Source organism: Mauremys mutica, chromosome 3 (assembly GCF_020497125.1).
Source record: "Mauremys mutica isolate MM-2020 ecotype Southern chromosome 3, ASM2049712v1, whole genome shotgun sequence".
NCBI lineage: Eukaryota > Metazoa > Chordata > Testudines > Geoemydidae > Mauremys > Mauremys mutica.
In genome coordinates, this window is record NC_059074.1 from 125,403,843 (window position 1) to 125,427,652 (window position 23,810).

At 45.2% G+C, this 23,810-nt stretch overlaps 1 protein-coding gene across 3 annotated transcripts in view; it reads right to left on the bottom strand.

Annotated features, from left to right (window-relative positions):
- The window catches only part of RPS6KA2 (ribosomal protein S6 kinase A2), a 451,617-nt gene that overhangs the window by 40,297 nt on the left and 387,510 nt on the right, over positions 1–23,810 (bottom strand). For all 3 annotated transcript variants that reach the window (XM_045011087.1, XM_045011086.1, XM_045011088.1), the window contains one exon: positions 8,530–8,632. In XM_045011087.1, the coding sequence (XP_044867022.1) occupies positions 8,530–8,632 (103 nt within the window). The remainder of the gene's footprint in view (positions 1–8,529; positions 8,633–23,810) is intronic.

Consider the following 23,810-nt stretch of genomic DNA (forward strand, 5'->3'; position numbering starts at 1 on the left):
AGAAATATTACACTGCAAACACTGTAGATACTACATAACATAGTCACTAGTTCAGGCAGGTGGTTGTTTGGATCTGACAAGCTGTCTCTCAAGCCCTGGTTCCAGTGCAATTTCTTGTTGTGTTGGTTCTACAGTGAAGTCATCCAATGCAGACTGGGTGTTGGCATAATTTCCTCTTGGTGCATAGGCAGGTGCAAGACAAGAAGCATTCCATACCGGCCCATCAGAAAGTAGAAAGGTGTAAGGTCCCTTCTTCTCTATGATTTTAAGAGGCGCTGTGAATTTATGGTCCCCTTTGCGTAAAATTCCAGGTTTTCGTATTCTAACGAAGGAACCACACTCAAACTTTGGTTCCTTAGTATCCGCCGCTTGTCTGTGAAAGCCTTATACTTTGCTTGGTTCTGTTCAACTGTTTTTCTTACATCATCCTCATTTGGGGCATCAGGTCATGCTTTTAACAATCCAGCAATGTTCAGTTTAGTATTCATCTGTTTCCCATGCAGTAACTCTGCGGGTGATCTTTGCGTTGTGGCATGTCGTGTAGCCCGGTGTGCTTGCAAGAAATTAGTAGTGAAGAGTATCCACAGTCGCCCTTCCAGTTCAGCTGTTTGCAAATTCTCTTTCAAACTTCTGTTAAACTGATCAATTTCCCCATTGGCTTGAGGGTAATATAGGGATGAACTTCTGTGTAAAATGTTCCTCTCTGCTAGAAAAGTTTCAAACTCCAGGGAAGTAAATTCACTAGCATTATGTGAAACCAGTTCTTTGGGGTTAGCTTCCCTGCTAAAAACTGAAGAGGAACTTAATTATTGCAGCAGAAGAAATTTGCGATGTAAACGCTACCTCAGGCCATTTACTGAAATAGTCTATTAAAGTGATGGCATAACAACAGTCGATTGGAGTAGTATCAAAGGGTCCTACAATGTCAATCACCACTTTTTCCCATGCAGATTTAGGAAGAGGAACAGGCTGTAATGGAGGGGTACATGTCACTGCTGTCTTATCATGCATTTGGCAAGTGACACAGGATTTTATGAGTGCTTCAGTTTGAGAGTCCATCCCTGGCCGTAACTTCTGTCGTACAGGCATCACATTATTCCACATTTTAACTTTATGCATAAACCCATAAGCACAGCCGAGTTTCTCCTCAACCTGGTGTTGGGTCTCAGCTGAAACTGGTGTGTGTACCGCAAGAGTGCTTTGCTCAGGAAGATCAATTCGTCCATTAACTACCCTGAGATTTAAAGCAGCCAATAAATCTCTGCCAAGGATAGGAGTGCCTTTGTGGACAATGTAGAACTCTGCAGTTACACAGCAATCAGCAAAAGTAACTATTGCCAGCAGGCAGCCATATACTGGAATATGTTTTTTCAAATAGCACATCAACTGAAGTTTGGGTTCAGTAAGAGGCACATCTTTAAAGTAATGCAAATAGATGGAATCAGGTAGTATAGATACTGCTGAGCCAGTGTCCAGCATTAACTGAATAGAGTGTGATTTGCCTGAGGGTATGGCGGAAACATTTACAGTGCACTTTATCTGTTCTGGAATACGTGCAGTAGTGGTTTTGTCTACACTCAGCACAGTAACATCTGGTATTGTAACTGCATGCACCTGTTGATTGAACTGGCTATTGCGACATACTTTAGCAAAATGCCCAATCTTTTGCAATGATTGCACTGAGCTACTTTTGCTGGCCATCCTGTGTAGCTTGCAAGGTGTTGTGGGGATCCACAGCGAAAGCATGCTTTTACTGTATTTTGCATTTGCTGATTCAGTGGCTTTTTATTAGTTTTACTTTTGCAATTGTTTGTCTGCAGCAATAGTGAACTTTTCTGCAAAGGAGTCACAGCCTGGACTGTGCTTTCTGTATCTCTGCTCATTATTTTGGCTTCAGCTGTAGCTGACTCAATCTGAGTAGCAATGGTTATTGCTTTTTTTAGGCCTGATCTACACTGGGGGGGGGGGGGAGTTCGAACTAAGGTACGCAAGTTCAGCTACGCGAATAGCGTAGCTGAACTCGAAGTACCTTAGTTCGAAGTACTTACCCGTCCTGACGGCGCGGGATCGAAGTCCGCGGCTCCCCCGTCGACTCTGCCACTGCCGTTCACGGTGGTGGAGTTCCGGAGTCGACGGGAACACGTTCGGAGTTCGATATATCGCATCTAGATGAGACGCGATATATCGAACTCCAAGAAGTCGATCGCTACCCGCCGACCCGGGCGGGTAGTATGGACGTACCCTTAGTGTAAGTTGTGGTTCTAGAAGTAAGCGTTCTCTTACATGAAGCATGGTTGTTTTCTCAATGAGCTAGTCTCTAATCATCTCATCTGCCATATTCCCAAAGTCACAAGTTACGATCAGACTCCTCAGGGAAGCAATATATTGCATTATAGTCTCCCCTGGTTTTTGCTCACGCTGGCGAAATCTGTAGCGATTAGCTACTACATTCACTTTTGGCACAATAAAGTTCTTTAAAGCAGTGAGTGCAGTCTCATATTTATCATCTGCAAGGGGAAAAGTGTAAAATATACGCTGCCCTTCTGCTCCAAGGCAGTGGATTAGCAGAGCACGCTTTCTTACTTCAGAAATCTCTGTAGCACTGATTGCAAGCAGATAAGTCTCAAACATATGGTTCCAGACAGTAAAAGCAATTGGAGGCTCACCTGGGCTTTGCAGGAAGGGTGCAGGTGGGTTCAGAGGCAGAAGATCCATCCTCGTCACCAAAATGTTGTATCAACCAGCCAAGGTACTAACAAGCTTCAACGGGACTTTATTTTTATAGTGGAAACCTCTTTTCCAAGCTGCAGCTCCACCCTCTGTAACTCTCACTCCGCCTCCTCAACTCCTCCCCCCTCCTTCCTGTTTCCTGTCCTTTCAGACTCCCAACAGCCAGTGCTCCCAGTTCTAATAATTACAAGCAACATCTAAACACCACGTGAGGCCGGCATAGGACAAACATGTTAAGAGGAAATGATCTGCCCAACACTGTAGAGGTCAGTGCAGCCAAGATTGCATCTGGTATGTACTTCATCAGGGATCATTCTTAGCTTTGACATGAATTAGAAATAAACACACTGAGTCAGACCCATCTCCAGAGCGTCAGAAAGATCATGTTTGTTTGTTAAAATTATCTGAGCTGGCTGTTCATCTCTCAGCATATTGGAGAGTTCTCTCTTTCCAAATCTCACACTGAATCACCAGGCCTCATGCAAAATCAGATGCTGCACTGGCATATGCATCACATCAGTTTTACAAGCCTGGTTAATACAAAAGTAGGAATGAACATTTTGGTGTAGGGACAGGCCCAAATCAAAACCAAATCTGAACACACTTGAACTTTAGGAAAACTCAGCTCCTGCTCCAAACTCTATGACCCCAGTGCCTTTCTACTTAAAAGCGAACTACTAATCCACAGCCAATTTCTTCATCAACAACTGCACTAATTATTTTGTTTCCAACATCAAAAGTTGACCACAACTAGCTAGTATGTCTAAAACCATGACTTTAATCTGTCTGCACTGAGTCTCTCAAATGCATATTGATCTCTCAAACTTTAAAAAAAAATCATTTTGCACTTCTATAGCATCTTTCATAAGAAGATCTCAAAGTACTTTACACAACATCAATTAACTGAGTTTCACAATACTACTTGAGAGGTAAGCATTGTTATCCTTATTTTACAGATAGAGAAACGGACACGGAGATGAAGTGACAAAGTCACACAGGATATCTGGCTCACAACAGAAACCAGGAATCCTGACTCCTTGTTGTCTGTTCTATCCTAGACCACACAAAACAACTTCTGATGTAGCAAATTATTCAAATGGTAAGTTATTGGGGCCAAAACTGATATATAAATATTTTCCAGAATGTAAAATAACAGGTTATGCTTGTACTTTGTTTTTATTTCTCTCTGGCAGCCTCAATAAAACTCAGCAACAGCATTATCATGACCAAGATATAGGCCATCTTTATAGCACTGTCTGTTTGAGTTTGTCATTAGTGACAGGGTGGATAATTCTCAGGTCCGAATCATGACAGAAAGGAAACAACAAAACATGCTCCTGTTTGACCCCATTAGACATATAATGATCCTATGATTATGACAGTTTCTGTATAATATACTCTTCCAAGTGTAGATCTACACAGCCAAGCAGCGAGAGGGAGACCCTGGCACACATTTATGTAGCGTTTGTCAGGCTGCAGCCCCTTTTCTGCCTCCTCCAGAGGTTCTGGCTGCACTTTCTCCTATACCTCCTTGTATTTGCACACCTCATCCATGGCCCAGCAAAATCGTGAGACCTCCTTGTCAACCTCTCCTCCTGGTGCTGGCCAAAACGGCCATCCAGCAGACCAGGAGGAAGAAGTTTGATCAGGGTGGGGTGTAGAGAGGCTGCTCTAAGACTGTGGGGCCTGTTTCCATTCTCTTGTTGCTTCACATCTCTGGGTGGTGTCTACTGGCTCCTTGTATTCCTTGGAGAAGTTGTGGATGCTATTCTCTGCTTGATGTCCCCCTCTGGATCCCTCATTTTGGCCCTATGAGCTTGACTCCTGTCCCTGCATTCTCCTGTTTTGTCCCTCGAACTAAGTTGTGGTCTGGGCTTTGTGGTTCCTCCACCTTGGCTCAAGGGGTGGGGGCCTTTAGTTCTGAGTGGGCCTATGCCTTCCCCTCCTACTACCTGCAGTAGGTACACAGCCAGCTGGCTTTTTATCAGACACCACAGTATGCTGCAGTGGATCGTTCGCATTAATCTGGGGATCAGAGTGTTCATAAAAGCCAAGAATTTACCTAAACATTGGGTGGACACAAGTATAATGGAGGCGGGCCCTGTCCAATCTTCACTACATTGTTTTTTCATTTCATTATTGACGTATGAATTCACACAGTGGAGCACTTGAAGAACTCTGTAATATAATTTTATTATATAGGCAGGGCCGGCTCTGCTGTTTTCGCCGCCCCAAGCAGCGCGGGGGCAGTCCGTGTGCCATTAGGGTGGCAGGAGCGTTTCCGCGGCGGTGGCAATTCGGCGGCAGCTTCTGTCTTCAGCCAGAAGACTGAAGCTGCGCCACCGTGAACAGCTGAACATAGAAGCTGCCGCTGAATTGCTGCGGCCGCGGAAACATGCCTGCCGCCCTAACTGCACATGGACTGCCCCTGCCATCCGCGGCAGCAATTCGGCGGGCTGCTTGGGGGCAAAAACACAGGGACTGCCGCCCCTTGCAGATTGCCGCCCCAAGCACCTGCTTGGGATGCTGGTGCCTGGAGCCAGCTCTGTATATAGGTTGTTAGAAAGTGTCACTCTTCAAAGCCCACCCCAGGGGTAGTCAATTATTGTTTGTCAAGGTCCAAATTTCTTGGTCAAGATATAGCCAAGGTCCAGACTTCAGAGAAAATAATAAAAAAAATAATGATAATAAGTAAATAAAAAAAATTGGGGGTCCATTCAAAAGCACCTGGGGGTCCAGATTTGGCCCACAGTCTGCCTACTGACTACTCCTGGCCTACCCTATTGCATTTAAGCAGACAATACCTAATGCTTATTATACTTTTTAAATTCACATACACAAATATTTATCTGAAACTCTTTAATTCTAAGCAACCTTATATTGCACAAATCACTTATCCAGCAAAAATCCATTACCACAAAATCACACTTGTCCAAGTATTTTTGATGTCCACAAAACATTTAGGACAAATTATATATTTATGTTGCAGGAAGGTAGCAAGTAGACACCACTTTATTGCAGGGAATAACCTGGATCCTAATGGATACACATCAATGACAAGAAACTACAAATTTGAACAGTAACTGATACAAATACTAGGCTTCTGTAATATAATTCCACTTACTGCTAGAACATAATCAGTAACATTAAATTAAGATACAGCTATGATGATGATTAATTGTGAATAGAAGGCTAAAATTACATTACAGTAAAAGGGTGACATAATGACACACAACACAGAAGCTTCATAGTAAACATAATAAACCACAACAGAGAAGCTTAATTGGTTTACAGTTTCAACAGACCCATAGGATGTACGGGAACCATGGGATTTTTCACCGTTTCTTTCTCTTTTTCTTAACAAAATAAATTATTTCAATGGAAAACTATTTGTTAGCAAAGATATGGTGCTGGGACAAGGACTACTGTAGATGGGCCTGATTTTTATTTATATGGCTGCCCCTTTACACTGCTCTGGAAGTGTAAGGGGGTCTTAAAGTGGCAACAGATCACATTTACACCCATTTTTTAATTTTTGGGCCCGATTCTTATTTAGACTAAGGATACATCTACTCTGCAAATGAAGGTGCGACTGTAGCGTGTGTAGGCATACCTGCACTAGCTTTAATCTAGCTACCGAAGGTAACAAGAATAGTGAAGATGTGGCGGCACAGGCATCAGCATGGGCTAGCAACTTGAGTATGTACCAGGGGCGGCTCCAGGCCCCAGCACGCCAAGCACGTGCTTGGGGCCACACGCCGGAGGGGGCGCTCTGCCGGTCGCCGGGAGGGCAGCAGGCGGCTCCAGTGGACCTCCTGCAGGCACCGCAGGCACGCCTGCAGGAGGTCCACCAGAGCCGCGGGACCAGCGGACCCTCCGCAAGCACGTCTGCGGGAGGTCCACCGGAGCCGCGGGACCGGCGACCGGCAAAGCGCCCCCCGCGGCGTGCCGCCCTGCTTGGGGCGGCGAAATAGCTAGAGCCGCCCCAGATTCCCTGGCGGGACTGTCCTGGGGCAGCTAGCCCATGCTGAAGTCTGTGCTGCCGTGACTTCACCGCTATTGTTATCTGTGCTAGATAGATTAAAGCCAGCATTGGTATGCCTTCCTGTGCTGTAATCACTTGTGCCCTGGCAGTGGAAGAGGGTCTTAAAGTAAATGGGGCTCAGGCCAAATAATTAAAAAAAAAGAGTCCCCATGTAAGTCTGTTTTGCACAAAATATCAGATTGAATCTGACAGTTAATTATCAGAAAATACCTGTGAACACATGTAGTATAAATTATGTAATTCTGTTCATCAGCATACTTGTGCAGACAGTGGTTTTCATGCCAATAAAACGGCCAGTGTGTGAACCCCAAAAGCATTTAGATGTATCTCACTTTCTTCAAACTAACTGCCAGACCACAAACCTCACAAGAACAGACTAGCTTGTGAAGTTTCCAGCATTTCACAGATGTCCCTCCAGGTTCCACAGAAATCTGAATTAAATGCACAAATAGTGGTGTAAAAATGTCTGGTACCCTACCGGGGATGCAGCTCTCCCTGGGCCTGCAACAGCCCTCAAGAGCCTGACTGTAGCAAAAAATTAGGAAGTGGAAAGGGGTGATCAAAATAAAGTGTTACAAGCATTTTTCACACCCTGACAAGTTTGAGTCAAGCTTTGGGTGAAGGCTTGGATTATTTTTAAGAGAGAGGCCTTAGGCAAAACCTCAATCAGCCCAAACCAAAACTATGGGAAAGTTCAGCTTTGGGTCCAAGAGCCATGACCCATCTCTAGTGGTTTTATTCGTATCAGAACTGATTCACTCATTTCTTATAATTCTGAGACAAGCTGGCAATTGAAGCTTGAAGCCAGAAGCAATTTTATTTTAATACTTAAATGTTTTATTTTAGTGTTTAACATTATCTATAGCACTTACCATCTTCAGAGGGCTTTACAAACAATAAAAAGTAATTATTCGCACTGGTGGGGCACATAGTTAAGTATTATTGTGTCCATTTTGCAGATGGGGAAACTGTGGCAGAGTGGTTAAATGATTTGTCCGAGGTCACAGAGAGTCAGTGTTGCAGCTGGGATTAGTGCTTAGGAGGTTACTGGTACCACTGTTGTCTGTTCAAAAGACTGACCTACCAGGGTAACAACTGCCCTAAAATATACTGTCTGGCATATGTTATCGCTAGTCTGAAGTGGAAATTATGAATAAAAATAGGAACAACAGTCCCATCTGGAGCATTTATTGGTCATTAACCAGGTGGATGTTATGAGCCAAATTCTCTGCAGGCATAAATCCACTGGCTTCACTGGAGTTTTGCCAGCAGAGAATTTGCCTCTCCATCAGGGTTACCATTCATCAAGTTCCACTGGTCAGAGTGTTCTAGGGCATTTCACAATTAAATCAGACAGAAGTGTAACACAGTTACATACTAACTTGCACAGCCGCCAAATCCTTTGAAATTGTTGTCATTTAAAACAGTCATTTAACCTAACCAACCAAACAAAAACAAAAAAACAACAAAAAACCCACCCCAAAATAAAAAATCAAACAATAAAAACTGCAATTTTTCTTTAGTTTTGGTAATATCAGGCACCTTTCCTTTCTGGATGACATACCCAATGACAAGTTGGAGAAGTAACTATGGGCTTGTTCCTGAGAAATGCTGAGCACTCACAGCTTCCTGCTGGCTTGACCCGACAAGGCCCACTGATTCCAGAAAAGATCAGGCCTATTGACTTCAGTGGGGGTGGAGCATTTAACTGAAAATATCCATCACTTCTGTTCCATCTCATTATTGATGCTAACCTGTAGGGGTCCGTGATGTGAACTCCGGGTCAAAATGAAACGTGTCTTCTGGCCGTCCCACTGCTGGTTTAAAAGGTGGCTTGATTTCTTTCCTATATAGTTTCTACAAGAACAATGATAGAGAACAGTCAATGATATAACATACCATAGCAGCAGTCAGGTCCAAGTGCAGGATCACACACTTCTTTAGCATGTCCTCTGTCAGGAGAACTATGTGCCACACTGGCAGGGAGTGATATACTTGAGGATGCAGCAGCTGCTCCTGCGGATTATATCTATGTCCTAGTAAGTCTTTGCCATTTTTAATTATTATGACCCAGGGTCTATACAAAATGCATCCTTTAGCTACAGAATGGCACAAATTTTCAAGCTAGGTGTTCACCTGGGAATTGGCTGCTCTTCCAGGCTGGGCCAGGGGTTTTCTGGGGAGGCAGTGTGTAGGTTTGCAGACACTTTCAAGTGGCTGGTGATGGGACATTGCATGAGGAGAGCTCTGAGTTATTAGAGAGAATTCTTTCCCAGGTATCTGCCTGGTGGATCTTGCCCACATGCTCATGGTCTAACAGATCGCCATATTTGGGGTCGGGAAGGAATTTTCCCCTGGGTCAGATTAGCAGAGACTCTGGGGTTTTTCACCTTCCTCTGCAGCATGGGGCATTGGTCACTTGCTGGGTTAAACTACAGTAAATGGTGGATTCTCTGTAACTTGAAGTCTTTAAACCAGAAGTTGGCAACCTTTCAGAAGTGGTGTGCCGAGTCTTCATTTATTCACTCTGATTTAAGGTTTCGCATGCCAGCAATACATTTTAACGTTTTTAGAAGGTCACTTTCTACAAGTCTATAATATATAACTAAACTATTGTTGTATGTAAAGTAAATAAGGTTTTTAAAATGTTTAAGAAGCTTCATTTAAAATTAAATTAAAATGCAGAGCCCCTGACCCGGTAGCCAGGACATGGGCAGCGTGAGTGCCACTGAAAATCAGCTCATGTGCCGCCTTTGGCACATGTGCCATGGGTTGCCTACCCCTGCTTTAAACCATGATTTGAAGACTTCAGTAACTCAGCCTGAGGTTAAGATCTACTACAGGAGTGGGTGGGTGAGGTTCTATGGCTTGCGATGTGCAAGAGTTTGTGATCATGAAGGTCCTTTCTGACCTTAAATTCTATGAGTCTATGAATTTGCAGATGACAGTAGGAACCAAGCATTGGTGGCCTTCGTTAGGTGGCGCTAAGGGAAAGGGTCACTTTGTTATTAGTATTTATTATTTGGTAAGAACCAACAACCTGCTTGATGCCATACAAGACACAAAATAGAGACAGTTGCTGCTGCAAGCTGCTTACAGTCTAAACAGATGACAAGTTGGTGTCTTGTCATTTGTCATGACTGGAAAAGAAGGAGGGTGTGACAGCTGGCTAGGTAAATCACAGGGAAGATGAGAACTTGCCAAAGAGAGATAGCAAGATGGTTCTGCAGATGGGTGGAGGAGTCCAGTTAAGGCACTTGCAGGTGAAACAAGAAACAAGGGATAATACTAGGGATTGGGAGACGGCATGTACAGATAAGCATTCCTGTGTAGGTGTGCTTGTGTTGGAGAGGAAGGGAGCACATATGGAAGACTATACTTGTAATCAGTAATAATAGTACTTTGCACCCCATACCACTTTCCACCCAAATATCTCATAGATGTTTTCCAAACATTAATGACTTAAGCCTCACAATACTCCCATGCAATGGGTAATTATATAAGTTTGATAGATAAGTAAACTGAGGAATAAAGTTTTTGGGTGTGATCCAAAGCCCACTGACAAATAGAAAGACTCCTATTGATTTCAATGGGCTTTGGGTCAGATCCTCTATGAGCTAACCAAGACCACATAGTATGCTTTATGCCAGAACTGGGAAAAGAGCTTCGATTTGACTCCTTGCCCTCTATTTTCATCACTAGACCATATTTCCTCTTCTATCAGCATTGCTGTCTTCTGGCTTCAAAGGGCTGATCTGATTAAAACAGAACACCCTCAATAATTAATATGTTTAAGCACAAATATAATGTTTGTATTAACCTTCAAGCCACAATAAGAGCTGAGAGTTCAACTTCATTAGCGTTTGGAAAGAATATTTTAAGCTAACTCTTAAGAAATAAAACAGCTTAATAAATTAGCTGATTTTTCAAAATATTTAATGGAGCTGATCACATGCTTTTCCCACTCTTCACTACAGGAAGATTCTCCTTAATGTATGGTTTCTGTAATGGGTGAATTACTCGAATATATGGCATGTGTTATCATTTATGCTACATAGTCGGGGGAAAAATTCACTTTGCTTCCCCAGCCAAAGAAAGGATTTCATTACATGTGTCTCAGTCTTTTATTGTCTGTTTATTCTTTTTCCTCCCAAATAAATAAATAAAAAAACTTCAAAAAAGAATGATCATGTTGGTCTGTCACAGAAAGATATAATTGACTAATGTTAGAAATCATGGTGAATTACACAGAACCATGTAGAGTTACTAGCTGTGTAAAGAGATTCTATTGTTTTCCTTGGATTCAGAGTGATGTAACAACTTCAGTGTGTCACAATAAAGGGAAGTTATTTACCTTGCTGTAACTGGAGTTCTTTGAGATGTGTGGTCCCTATCTGTATTCCACGGTGGTTACGCATGCACTCCATGTGCCTGAGACTGGAGAATTCTTTCAATTAGCATCTGTTAGTCCATGTCTGTGCCCCTGCTCGCCTCAAGCGGCACGCTGAGGGTGTAAGGGGCAGGGTAGACTGCCTCCCTTGTTCCTTCTCTATTGCAAATCTAGTCATGATTGAAGCAGAGGGGAAGGAGAGCTAGTAGCGGAATACAGATAGGGATCACGCATCTCAGCAAATTCCAGTTATAACAAGGCAAGTAACTTCTCTTTCTTCTTTGAGTGCTAGTTGCTATGTGTATGCCGCTGTGAGTGACTAACACGCAATATTCCCAAAGATGCAAAGGTTGGATCTGGGTCCACTGGCAGTGCCAACAGATCCATGAATAGGAAACCGGGGCTAGTGAACTGGGTGGGGGATAGACTTCTCCCAGAGTCTTGGATTCCCACAGGCATTTGTATCTCTCTGATGAGGATCGGTCCTGATAACAAGGGAAATTGTAGATCTGGGAGGTCAAAGATATAGTTCAGAGTGGTATAAATCACCTGCACCTTTGGAGGTTGTGTCTTGTCACTCTGTGCCACCTTAGTAGGTATAGATGGCAGTTCCTTATGTGGCCATGATGGTACCACCGGTGATTGAGTCTCCATCTGTGCAGTTTTTGACAGTACCAGTGGTTCCTCATCCTTCTTGTCCCAGTGCTTCATTTTAGGTGGCACCACAGTCAGTGTCCAAGTTGATGCAGATGCTGATACAGAAGAAATCTTGCTCCTATGAGTCTTTTGAAGATGCCATTAAGTTTTAGGAGGGCCTCAGATGTTATGAATTGAGCGTGAAGGCTCACCTGACTTGTAGAAGGTTGGGGAGGGATCTCTCCTCTTTGAGGGTCTAGAAGTGGATCTGCTTTTACATCTGTGAGAGTGCGCCTTACTCTCATAAGGGGGCCCAACCAAAGGGTCCTTCCTGCTCCTGTCTCCACTCTGGAGTCAGACATAGTACTGGAGAGCATGCTTCTTGCTGACCCTGGCCAATGTATAAGGTGCTTCCAAAGCTGAAATTCTCGTGCTTTCCATGTTTGGTTGGGAAAAGAGTAGCAGGTACTGCACTTAGCAGAGATGTGAGCATCTCTGAGGCAGCAGAGGGAACCCTGGTGGCTGTTGCTGACTGAACAGGAGTGGAGGCAGGAGACACAGTTTTTGAAGTCCGATATGCTGGGCAAAATCTAAGTACCCCGCCAAGTGACTAGGAGAGCTCCCAGGGTGGGGATTCTAACACTGGATAACTGGGGAGCTATAAAACACTAACAATTAAAAACCCCTGAGAACAGCATAACTTGAATATTTACAGGAGAAGAGAACAATCAGCTCTGGACACTGGAGGATTCCAACTCAGGTCATGCAGCAGTAAGAAGGACCTGGAGAGGTGGTTGGTCTGCCCTTCCCCTTATGCTCTTGGTGCGGAGCCTGAGGAGGGTAGGGGTGCTGTCATGGAACAAGAGACTTACAAGAATTCTCCGGTCTCAGGTGCATGGAGCACATGCATACCCACAGTGGAATACACATAGGGACCAGCACTCAAAGAAGAAAGAATGATATAATCAGGCATACAGATTTGGATAAGCATCCAAGCTTCTGTATGTTTATCAAATCACCAAACATTCTGAGGCTCTGACAGTTATTATAGTCAGATTAATTCACATCTAATTCACCAGAATGCACATAGAGACCTCTGACAGTACGAGGACTCTTTGCTTCTAGAGCTCCAGTTTGTTTGGAGAATTAACCCTGACATTTTTTGCAATTACCTATTTCATATTTTCGACACTAGGCTAGGAAACCTGTCAAGATTTTGCTTAGTTTGACAGGTGAAAAAATATATTCTGTAATTGAGGGCCTATTGCATCTGAACATATCTACTATACAGAGATGCTTTTTGTACACAGCTTAATATTGGAGCTGGTCAGGAATTTTCTGTCAAAATATTTTTTTTTTGACAGAAAATGCAGTTTCTGCAAAATCAAAATTTTTGGTGGGAATTATTTTGAAAATAATGTGTCAATTTTCCATCAGGAAAATCTAAACTAAATATTTCATTTCAAGTTGTTTTCAGTCAGTATGACTTTACTTTGGGTATGCTTCAGCTGCCACAGCACCTCATGGGAGTTGTACTTTGGATACCTCATACCCCCATTCTTCTCTATGGGGTGGGTTCCATGACTAGACTACATCTCTATGACACACCACGGTCTCCCCTCTGGTTGAACCAACACCATGCCTCATGGAACTCATGTGACCATAGCGCATCATGGGTGATGTGGTATCACCAGGGAGCCTGGCCCACATCAGGAAATGGAGGTATGAGAGACATAAATTCAGCTCCCATGAGTCACTTTGGCATCTCAGGTTAAGGCTGAACCAAGTTGAAATTAAACATTTTGATTTGGAGATGTCAAATCATTTAGTTTTAGTTTCTAATGGAAATGTAGAAACAAAATGATTTGAACTGAAATTTTTCAGAACTTTCCATTCTGCCAAAAATTTTGACAGTTAAATTTTTTGTCCCGTTATTTTCATTTTTAGAATTATCAGAATTTCCCACAGGCTGAAAATTCTGATTTTAGTACCAGCTCTACTTAATAAGTGTTGCTATTATGTTTTGTTAATATCTTTGCCCTCAGTCCCTGTTGCAAACTTGGGTGGTCACTGGACATTTCTTTCGCTGTGATGCATGTAATGAGCTGGCAATAAAGTGTTTGGAACTCACATCTGTCCCTCATTATTCATGAACAGTTTACTTATCACAATTCATTTTAAATGGATACATGAAAGAGATACAGATGTAAATGCCCTATGCATGCATCTGGCAGATATCAAGAAAAAGAAAATGATTTAATTTAATTAAGAACTATTTAGTAATTTCCTGCACTGAGTTGAGTGTCTTTGATGAAGAATTAAGTTATTCCTTAGACACCTTCCAGAAATAGAAAGATGCTGCTCTCTGCAGTGACGCACTTGCAGGACAGGAATAAACTTCCTTGATACATATATACCTGTCACAGAAAAATCCAACAAACAGACAAAAGGCTGAGCTATCTTTTAAAATGTTAGCCCTTAACAACACTAATGGCAAATGACAGAAAGGGCACCAGAATTCACATCCCTGGATCAGCTTTTGCTGTTGATAACATCTATAATTAATTTATATTGTGAATTTAGTTTGACCTTTATGATGAATGTGTGTTCTGGTAAAGAAAACAGAGGGAGTGGGCAAGAAAAAGAACTTCCACCCTATCAGCCAGATCTGATGAAAGGAACGAAATTCACTCCTACTTTATATATGAATCCTATCCGTGATGAATAGAGTCCTAACTCAGCCTTTTTTTCTAGATCATGTGATGAAAAAAACAGCTATTCATGCCCATCTCTTCTGACTGAGGGTTATACAAAGGGATTTCATAGACCCAGTGAAAAGCCAAAGCTTCTATAAGCACAATCTGCAAGGGGAAAATCAGAAGAAAAAGCATTTGGGACCCAAATTCTGCCCTCAGACACACTGCTGCTTTTAAATCAGCTGAAGTCAATGGGAGTGGTGTCTATTTGTCTTGGGGAACAAATGGGCCCTAAACGTTGTAGAGATTGTAGGCACATGAATTGCTGTGAGAGTTGGGCACCTAACTCCCTCAGGCTCCCTTAAAATCTCAGCCCAAACCTTTACTCTGAAAGAATGTCAATTTATTTAAAGGAGAATCTACCAAATTTGTGCTGCAGTGGCCTGATGAATGTTTTGTAGCACTGAGGTGGAGATTTGCAGAAAATACACCTTTGTCTGGGTCACCCTGGAAAGTGAAGATTTAGGCCCCTGTTATTGCAGTGACAGTAACAGTAGTATGGAGGCTTTTACAAAGATTGGCCAGTGCTACAATTTTGGCTTTGGGATAAACACTATGGACCAGATTTTTCAGTCTGTCAAGTTCACTATGTGTTGTTTACACAATGCAGAGTGCACCTAAAGTGGCTGGGGATTTGCACTAGAGAATTGCCCTTGTGTAGGGGGAATCTCTGTTGGCATCAAGCTGATGAAGGCTGCTCTGCTTCCTCCAGCACCAGAGCCCTCCCTCTTACTGAAAGTGGAGGCAGGGTGGGTGTCTGGGTGAGGAGGCATGGCAGATCCATTACATCTGATTCTCCACTGGCATAAGGTCCCTGAAGGACTATACCTCAGTGGTATATGCTAAACCTGCCTCTCTGCAGCTTCACTTTACACTGGGGCAAAGCAGCTGAGAATCAAGGAGCTGTGACCAGCTCTCCAAGAACCCTCCTTCTCCACTGCATCTCAGCAGAACTCAGGTTCAGTGGAGAATCAAGCCTTCATAGCTCAGTTCTCATATTATTGTACTGGTCCCCACTTACCCAACTACAGTTAAGGGTCTGTCTTCAGAAGGGTATATAACTCAGCCATGAAAATGTAGCCTAGGCTGAAATATGGCATCAAATGGACTCAGCCTAAGAACTAGGAAAGGGAGAATTCACTGAATTGCAGTGTGGGTTCCGATGCGGAGCTTGGCAAATATCAGAATGTGCAAAGCCCAGCCTACCCTCCTCTTTCCGCCCCTGGGCTGTAGACAGATATAGAGAACACCGTTCCTCTTGGCCTTCCTCATGCATTCAGCTCTCCTGTACAGCTCATGCTATGAGGATGGGCTGCTGGTGCTTCAGCTCTCCTTAGACAGTAACAGGGAAGCTGCTGACCTCACTCTTCCTAGCTCCAGTGCTTCTATATTGTGATGCCAACTTTTCCCAACCTAGCGCTAAAAATTTCCCAAATCTGGTGAAAAATTCCCAGATAAAGTTTCTTACAGTGCTTCTAAGGCCTTGTCTACACTACAAGACTATTTCGAATCTACTTAAGTCGAATTTGTGGATTCGACCTTATGAAGTCGAATTTGTGTATCCACAGTAAATACACTAATTCGAATTTCTGAGTCCACAGTAACAGGGCTGGCGTCGACTTTGGAAGCGGTGCACTGTGGGAAGCTATCCCACAGTTCCTGCAGTCCCCGCTGCCCATTGGAATGCTGGGTAGAGCTCCCAATGCCTCCTGGGGGAAAAATGTGTCGAGGGTGCTTTTGGGTAACTGTTGTCATTGAACCGTCAATCACGCCCTCCCTCCATGAAAGCACCTGCGGGAAATCTGTTCGCGCCCTTCTCTTGTCGGTTACAGCGCGTACGCCACAGCACTGCGAGCATGGAGCCCGCTGCGATCATCGCTGCACTTATGGCCGTTGTCAACTCCTCGCACCTTATCGTCCACCTCTTCCACAGTCAGCTGCTGAGAAATCGGGCGAGGAGGCTCCGGCAGCGCGGTGAGGACAGGAATTCACAGAGTGGCGCAGACCTCTCACAAAGCAGGGTACGCTGCGCAGTGGAGATCATGGTGGCAATGGGTCAAGTTCATGGTGTGGAACGGCGATTCTGGGCCCGGGAAACAAGCACGGACTGGTGGGACTGCATAGTGCTGCAGGTCTGGGATGAATCACAGTGGCTGCGAAACTTCAGGATGCGTAAGGGCACTTTCCTTGAACTCTGTGACTTGCTGTCCCCTGCCCTGAAGCGCCAGGACACCCGGATGCGAGCAGCCCTGAGTGTGCAGAAGCGAGTGGCCATAGCCCTCTGGAAACTTGCAATGCCAGACAGCTACCGGTCAGTAGCGAACCACTTTGGCGTGGGCAAATCTACCATGGGGGTTGCTGTGATTGAAGTAGCCCACGCAATCGTTGAGCAACTTCTCTCAAAGGTAGTGACTCTCGGAAACGTCCAGGACATCATAGATGGCTTCGCCGCGATGGGATTCCCAAACTGCGGTGGGGCTATAGATGGGACTCACATCCCTATCCTGGCACCAGCCCACCAGGCCAGCGAGTACATTAACCGAAAGGGCTACTTTTCAATGGTGCTGCAAGCACTGGTAGACCATAGGGGACGTTTTACCAACATCTTCGTCGGGTGGGCGGGCAAGGTTCATGACGCGTGTGTGTTCAGGAACTCTGGTCTGTTTAAACGCCTCCAGGCAGGTACTTTCTTCCCGGACCACAAAATAACGGTTGGGGATGTGCAGATGCCTACAGTGATCCTCGGGGACCCAGCCTACCCGCTAATGCCCTGGCTCATGAAGCCCTATACAGGCGCCTTGGACAGTGAGAAGGAACTCTTCAACTACCGGCTGAGCAAGTGCAGAATGGTGGTGGAGTGTGCTTTCGGACGTCTCAAGGGGAGATGGCGGAGCTTACTGACTCGCTCGGACATCAGCGAAAAGAATATCCCCGTGGTTATTGCTGCTTGCTGTGTGCTACACAATCTCTGTGAGACCAAGGGCGAGACCTTTTTGTCCGGATGGGAGGTTGAGGCAAATCGCCTGGCTGCAGTTTACGCTCAGCCAGACACCCGTGCCGAGAGAATATCCCAGCGGGAAGCACTGTGTATCCGGGAGGCTTTGAAAGCAAGTTTCCTCGGAGAGCAGGGTAACCTATGACTCTCCACTTGCTTTCAAGAGAAACTGACCCTGGGCCTGTGTCTGTATGTGTCGATTTCGATCTGCGGTTACATACCCTGTTCTCCAAGTTTCCCCCACTTCCAAAGCATGTTTTAAAGCAAATTAATTGTAACACTCATTATTAATAAATCTTTGTTTTACTTTGCATTTCTGTTCAGGTGTTGAAACATGGACGCATACTGTGCTGTGCACGGTGTGCACTGATGTACAGACCGCTTGTTCCATAGAGGAATGACATCCTCCTGCTCCTACATAGGTCTCTGGGGTGGGGGACGGTTGCAAGTGGTTGTGCATGAAGGGGAGGGTTTGCGGGAAGGGGTGGGTTTGCAGGAAGGGGCGAGTGGTGCCTTCTTTGGATAGGGGTTTGGATGATGGCAGTGGGCTGTGGGTTTGGGCGTAGGAAGGGGTGAGGGGTGTGGGGGAAGGGTGAGTATCTGTCCGTGGATGAGGGCTCTTGTTGGGGCTCAGGGCAGCGGAGAGGCTCGTTGCTACGGTGGAAGTTCATGGTACGGGCAGCGTGCCTTAACATTAAGGGGATGGCAGGCGCTAGGACCCTGGACAAGCATACACATCACAGAATGACCCGGGGCAGCATACACCACACAGAGTGACCCTGGTGCCTACTGACTGCAGTGTGTGTGTGCCCTGCAGTTGATCATGGCCCCAAGTCTGTACCCTGGTAATGTAGGCTATACCGTGCAATTATAAATCCCCCCCCCCATACACAAAAAAATCCTCTGACACGAAAGACGTGACCGAAACAGTGAATAACAGCAAACAGCTTTTAATAATCTAATACACACTGGGGGGATGAAACTTGGATTTGGGACTGGGTGAGCCTGTAAGGGAAGCACTTCTACAAATTTATAGCGTGAGAGGTGTGTGGTACATTAGTGCTATGCAGTGGTGCAGTGACAGTTCTCACGGCCCCTACCGCCCCGCCGTCTTGTACTTTTGGGTGAGGGGGGGGCAGGACTTCTTGGCGGGGGAGGGCGGTTGCAGATACACTGCAGGGGGGCTCTGTCCTCCTGCCTGCGGTCCTGCATAACATCAACAAGGCGCCGGAGCGTGTCCGTTTGCTCCCTCATTAGCCCAAGCAGCGTTTGAGTCGCCTGCTGGTCTTCCTGCCGCCACCTGTCCTCCCGTTCGATGTGTGTGCGATGCTGTTGACATAGGGTCTCCCTCCACTGTCTCTGCTCTGCCGCCTCGGCTCTGGAGCAAGCCATCAGTTCTGCGAACATCTCGTCCCTATCTTTTTCTTTCGCCGCCTAATCTGCGCCAGCCTCTGCGAGGGGGATGCCGGGGCAGTCCGGGAAAGAGCCGAAGCTGTGTGATGGGAAAAGTAACTGATTTCCTTGAACAGATACATGTTTGCGAACAATGAACACAGTCTAGTCAGTTTCTCTGAACAAGACCATACAGGGCAACAAGTCTCACGAGATCTCAGGACAAGTTCGAGATTTCGGAATACGCTCTCATTGGCTGCAGCATTGCACAGGAGAGCGGACAAGTGGGGAGAGACAGCTGAATCCGTCTAGCAGACAGTCCTGGTAAGCCTTACAGTACATTCTGCTTATCAGTTAATGGATAGCTGTGCCCTCCCGCTAAAGGCAATCTGGAAATCATATACTCTGACCCTTTTCCAGCCACTCCCGCCAGTGCATGGGAAAGATCAATGTATGCTTTTCCTATGTGGCCTACAACACGTGGCTGTTAAGCGAGGGTCATTGTTATGCAAAGTAAAAGTCAACCATTCACAACAGTAACAATACACTAATTGCCCTAATTAGATGCAGCATTTCATGAACGAGATCACCATGATGCGGGTCCCTCGGAGTCACAAAGAGCGGATGCTAAGGGAAGCCCTGCAGAGACCAGGACCATATGCGGCCATGCTTGTGGAGGCGATGATTCCCATCTACATAAGGATGTCCTGGCGCGGAAGAGTGTGCTTCCATGGAGCACCCAACAAGGCACCTCTCCCCAGGAACCTCCTGCGGAGGCTTTTTGAGGACCTAAATGAGACCTTTCTTGAATTGTCCCTGGAGGATTATTGTTCAATCCCTATATGTGTGGACCTACTTTTCATATAGTTTTTCATTGAAAATTTTATATATAGCATTTCTATTTTTTTATACCTGTTTTATAAAAAATAAATGTTTACATGTTTATATCACTTACCGCCTGATCCTTCCCCTGATTCAGAGTCCGGGTTAACGGCCGGGGAGGGTTGGTAGGGGATCTCTGTGAGGGTGATGAAGAGATCCTGGCTGTCAGGGAAAGTGGTATTGTGTTCGCTGTCGCCTGCGCCGTCCTCCACAGACCCTTCCTCATCTTCCACATCGGCGAACATCGAGGAGGAACTGTCCAGGTTCACTATGTCATCCACTGAGTCCACGGTCACTGGTGGGGCAGTGGTGGCAGACCCACCTAGAATGGCATGCAGTGCCTCGTAGAAGCGGCATGTCTGCGGCAGGGCTCCGGAGCGTCCGTTTGCCGCTCTGACTTTTTGGTAACCTTGTCTCAGGTCCTTGATTTTCACGCGGCACTGCATTGCATCCCGGCTGTATCCTTTCTCTATCATTGCTTTGGAGACCTTCTCGAAGGTCTTTGCATTCCGCTTGCTGGAGCGCAGCTCCGACAGCACAGACTCCTCACCCCACACACCGATCAGATCCAGGACTTCCCGGTCTGTCCATGCTGGGGACCTCTTTCTATTCTTGGATTGGCCGGACTCCTCTGCTGGAGAGCTCTGCATCATTGCAGGTGCTGCGGAGCTCGCCCCGATGTCCAGCCAGGACGTCAGATTCAAAGTGCCCAGACAGGAAAATGAATTCAAATTTTCCCGGGTCATTTCCTGTGTGGCTGGTCAGAGAATCCAAGCTCGGACTGCTGTCCAGAGCGTCAACAGAGTGGTGCACTGTGGGATAGCTCCCGGAGCTACTAAGTTCGATTTGCATCCACACCTAGCCTAATTTGAGCTAGCCATGTCGAATTTAGCGTTACTCCACCTGTCGGGGTGGAGTACCAAATTCGAACTAAAGAGCCCTCTAGTTCGAATTAAATGGCTTCCTGGTGTGGACGGTTGAGCGGTTAGTTCGAATTAACGCTGCTAAATTCGAATTAAAGTCCTAGTGTAGACCAGGCCTATATCCTGGGAAATTTCCCCAAACCTGGGAATTTGTGAGTAAAATGTTTCAACTTGGGAAATTGGGAATTTTCATTCAAAACATTTTACTCAAAAATTCCCAGATTTTGGGAAACTTCCCAGGATATTGAAGTACTGCCTAGCTCAGTTGCCAAGGTGATTGTGATGTATTTGAATGTATTGAATGGAGGGTTGAATTTCTTCATGTGAATTTGCAGTTATAGTTTTTTAAGCAGTTGCTGATGTTGAATTTGCTGTTGTATAGTGGTTACTCTGTTTTTCTTCTATCTCTACGCAGTACAGATTCAGTCAGCCATCCTGGCTCCACCTGTATGGATGTGTCTGGGTTTATAATCAGGGATTTGTGCTACTTCCACAATACACAGCAATGGGCGATGATGGTGGGACCTTGCTTGCAGTCCCTAAGAGCTAACAGCAGCTAAAGTAACAGCAGCGAGGTGAAATGGCAAGCGGTATTGGAAAAACGGAGGGCTTTGAGGCTGCTGTGGAGGACTGGCCCACATATCTAGAGAGGCTGGAGGAATATTTTGAAGTAAATGAGAATCCCCGAGCAAAACATGCAGCAGCATTACTGATTGTGATTGGAGGAAAAACCTACAGTTTATTATGTAATCTGATTGTCCCAGAGAAGCCAGCCAGCAAAACCTTTAAAGAGTGCAAATTGTTCAAGATTGTCACCCAAGCCCCTGCTTATAGCAGAAAGGTTCAGGTTTCATAAGCGAAATCGGCTTGAAAGTGAATCTATTTCCTCCTTTGCGACAGAGTTAAAAAGATTATCAGAACACTGTACTTTTAAGAATGGGCTTAGCGAGGCCCTAAGAGACAGATTTGTATAGGGACTGCTGAATGAAAGCACCCAGAAGAAGCTCACACCTTTAAACGCACAGTAGAAATTGGAGTAGCAATGGAAATTGCAGAGAGGGATGCAATAGAATTGCATACTGGCACTAAAACAGAAATACGAATGCTCACACTATCTGTAACCCAGGGCAAGAGTGTCAGGGGACCGGGTCCTAGGCAGCCAGGCCTAGCGGCCAGAGCAGGAGTCGGCCTAGTGGTCAGCATCTAAATGACAGAGTCAAGGGTTGAAGCAGAGTCAGAGTCAAAGCTTATGGTTGGAGCCGGGTTACCAGGAGTTAGGGAAGGCAGGAGCAGGGTTGGTTCTGAGGCAGGAGGAGGCTGGGACAGGATGGGAACAAAGCTGGGTGCAGGACCATGTCTGGGCTGGAGCTGTGGAGGAGCAGAGCAGGAGCAGGACTTAGAGATGAGCACAGGAAGGCAGATAGTCCATGGGCATGTGAGTTGAGCCGCCAGCAAGCTACTGCTGCTGTAAGGTTTAAGAACCGCCTGGCTGGCTTCCTCAGCCAATCAGGCAGGGTGGTCCATCAGGCAACCTGGCTGGCTTGTTAGGCCATGAAGAGTACTGAACAGGTGCTGTTGAGGGCCTTACTCCAGACACAGAGCCGGTCTGCTCAGCAGACAGGCATGTTATTGGTATGGAAAAGGGTTCCATGCTCCTTCTGATTGCCGATTTAAAGATGCATATTGCAGAAGCTGTAATAAAAAGGGTCATATCCAAGCAGTTTCTTGCACTAAGAAAAATAAGGAAGAGACGAAATCAGTAAAGAAAAATGAATATCAATGTACACTATGTCGACAGAGGCAGTAGTGACAGACCGGGAAAGTGGAGTAGCCAGCCTGCATATATATAGTATGAGCAAAAATGACCAGTCTGTAATTTGGTGGGCACCAGGGTGGTAGGCAAAATGCTTAACATGGAATTGGACACAGGCTCTGCTGTTTCTCTTATCTCATGTTTGGAATATGACAAAACTTTTTAAAATACCAAACTGAAGGGGACACTGATGTTACTAAGAACTTATACGGGAGAAAAAAACCGTGCCAATTGGAGTGATGCAAGTGAATGTGGAGTATAACAATAAGTAGTGTTTATTAGACTTATATGTAATTGAGAAAGGAGGGCCAGCCCTGAGGGGCCATGAATGGTTACATAAGGGTAGATTAGATATCTATAAAGATTCTGCAGTCACTCTCAGCAGACTCCACTAAAACAGTTGAACGACATCTGGAGGGATACTAAGTCAGGCATCGGAAGTACTTAAGGAGGGCCCAGGAACTCTAAAACACATGGAGGCTAAAACAATCCTAGATGAGAAGGCTCAGCCCAAGTTTCACAGAGCTTGACCTGTCCCTTACGGTATCTTCTCGAAGTTAGATGCTTAACTGGAATATCTGGACAGAGAGGGCATCCTTTCAAAACTGGCCAGGATTGAGTGGGAAACTGCTACTGTTCCAGTTGTAAAAACATGTGGTGCAGTAAGAGTGAGTGGAGCTTTTAAGGTCACCATAAACCCTAGACTGACAGTTGAAAAATATCCCCTGCCTTGAATTGAAGATATTTTTGCACCACTGGCAGGGGGACAACGATTCAGCAAAATTGATTTGTCACAGGCCTACCTATGGATGGAAGTTGAGGGAGAGTCTAACGCATACCTCACAATCAACACACAAATGGGTCAGTACCAGTTCAACAGACTAGTGTTTGATATTGCTTCAGCTCCTACTATATGGCAATGGGCAATGGATCACGTTTTGCAAGGTATTCTGGGTACACAATGTTATCTGGAGGACATTATTGTGACTGGTGGAAGTGATGAAGAACATCTGGAAACCCTGAAAAGGGTATTAAAATATCTGGAAGAATACAGGTTACAAGCTAATTGCATAATACGCTAATTTTTCAAGGACATGATAGGTTATTGTGGGCATGTTATTGATGAATAAGCCCTTCACAAATCTCAGGAGAAGGAACAGTCCTGGACGCTCCCTTGCCAAAGGATGTGTCACAGTTTAGATCATTTCTGGGATTCATCAACTACTATAGCCGATTTGTACCAAACAT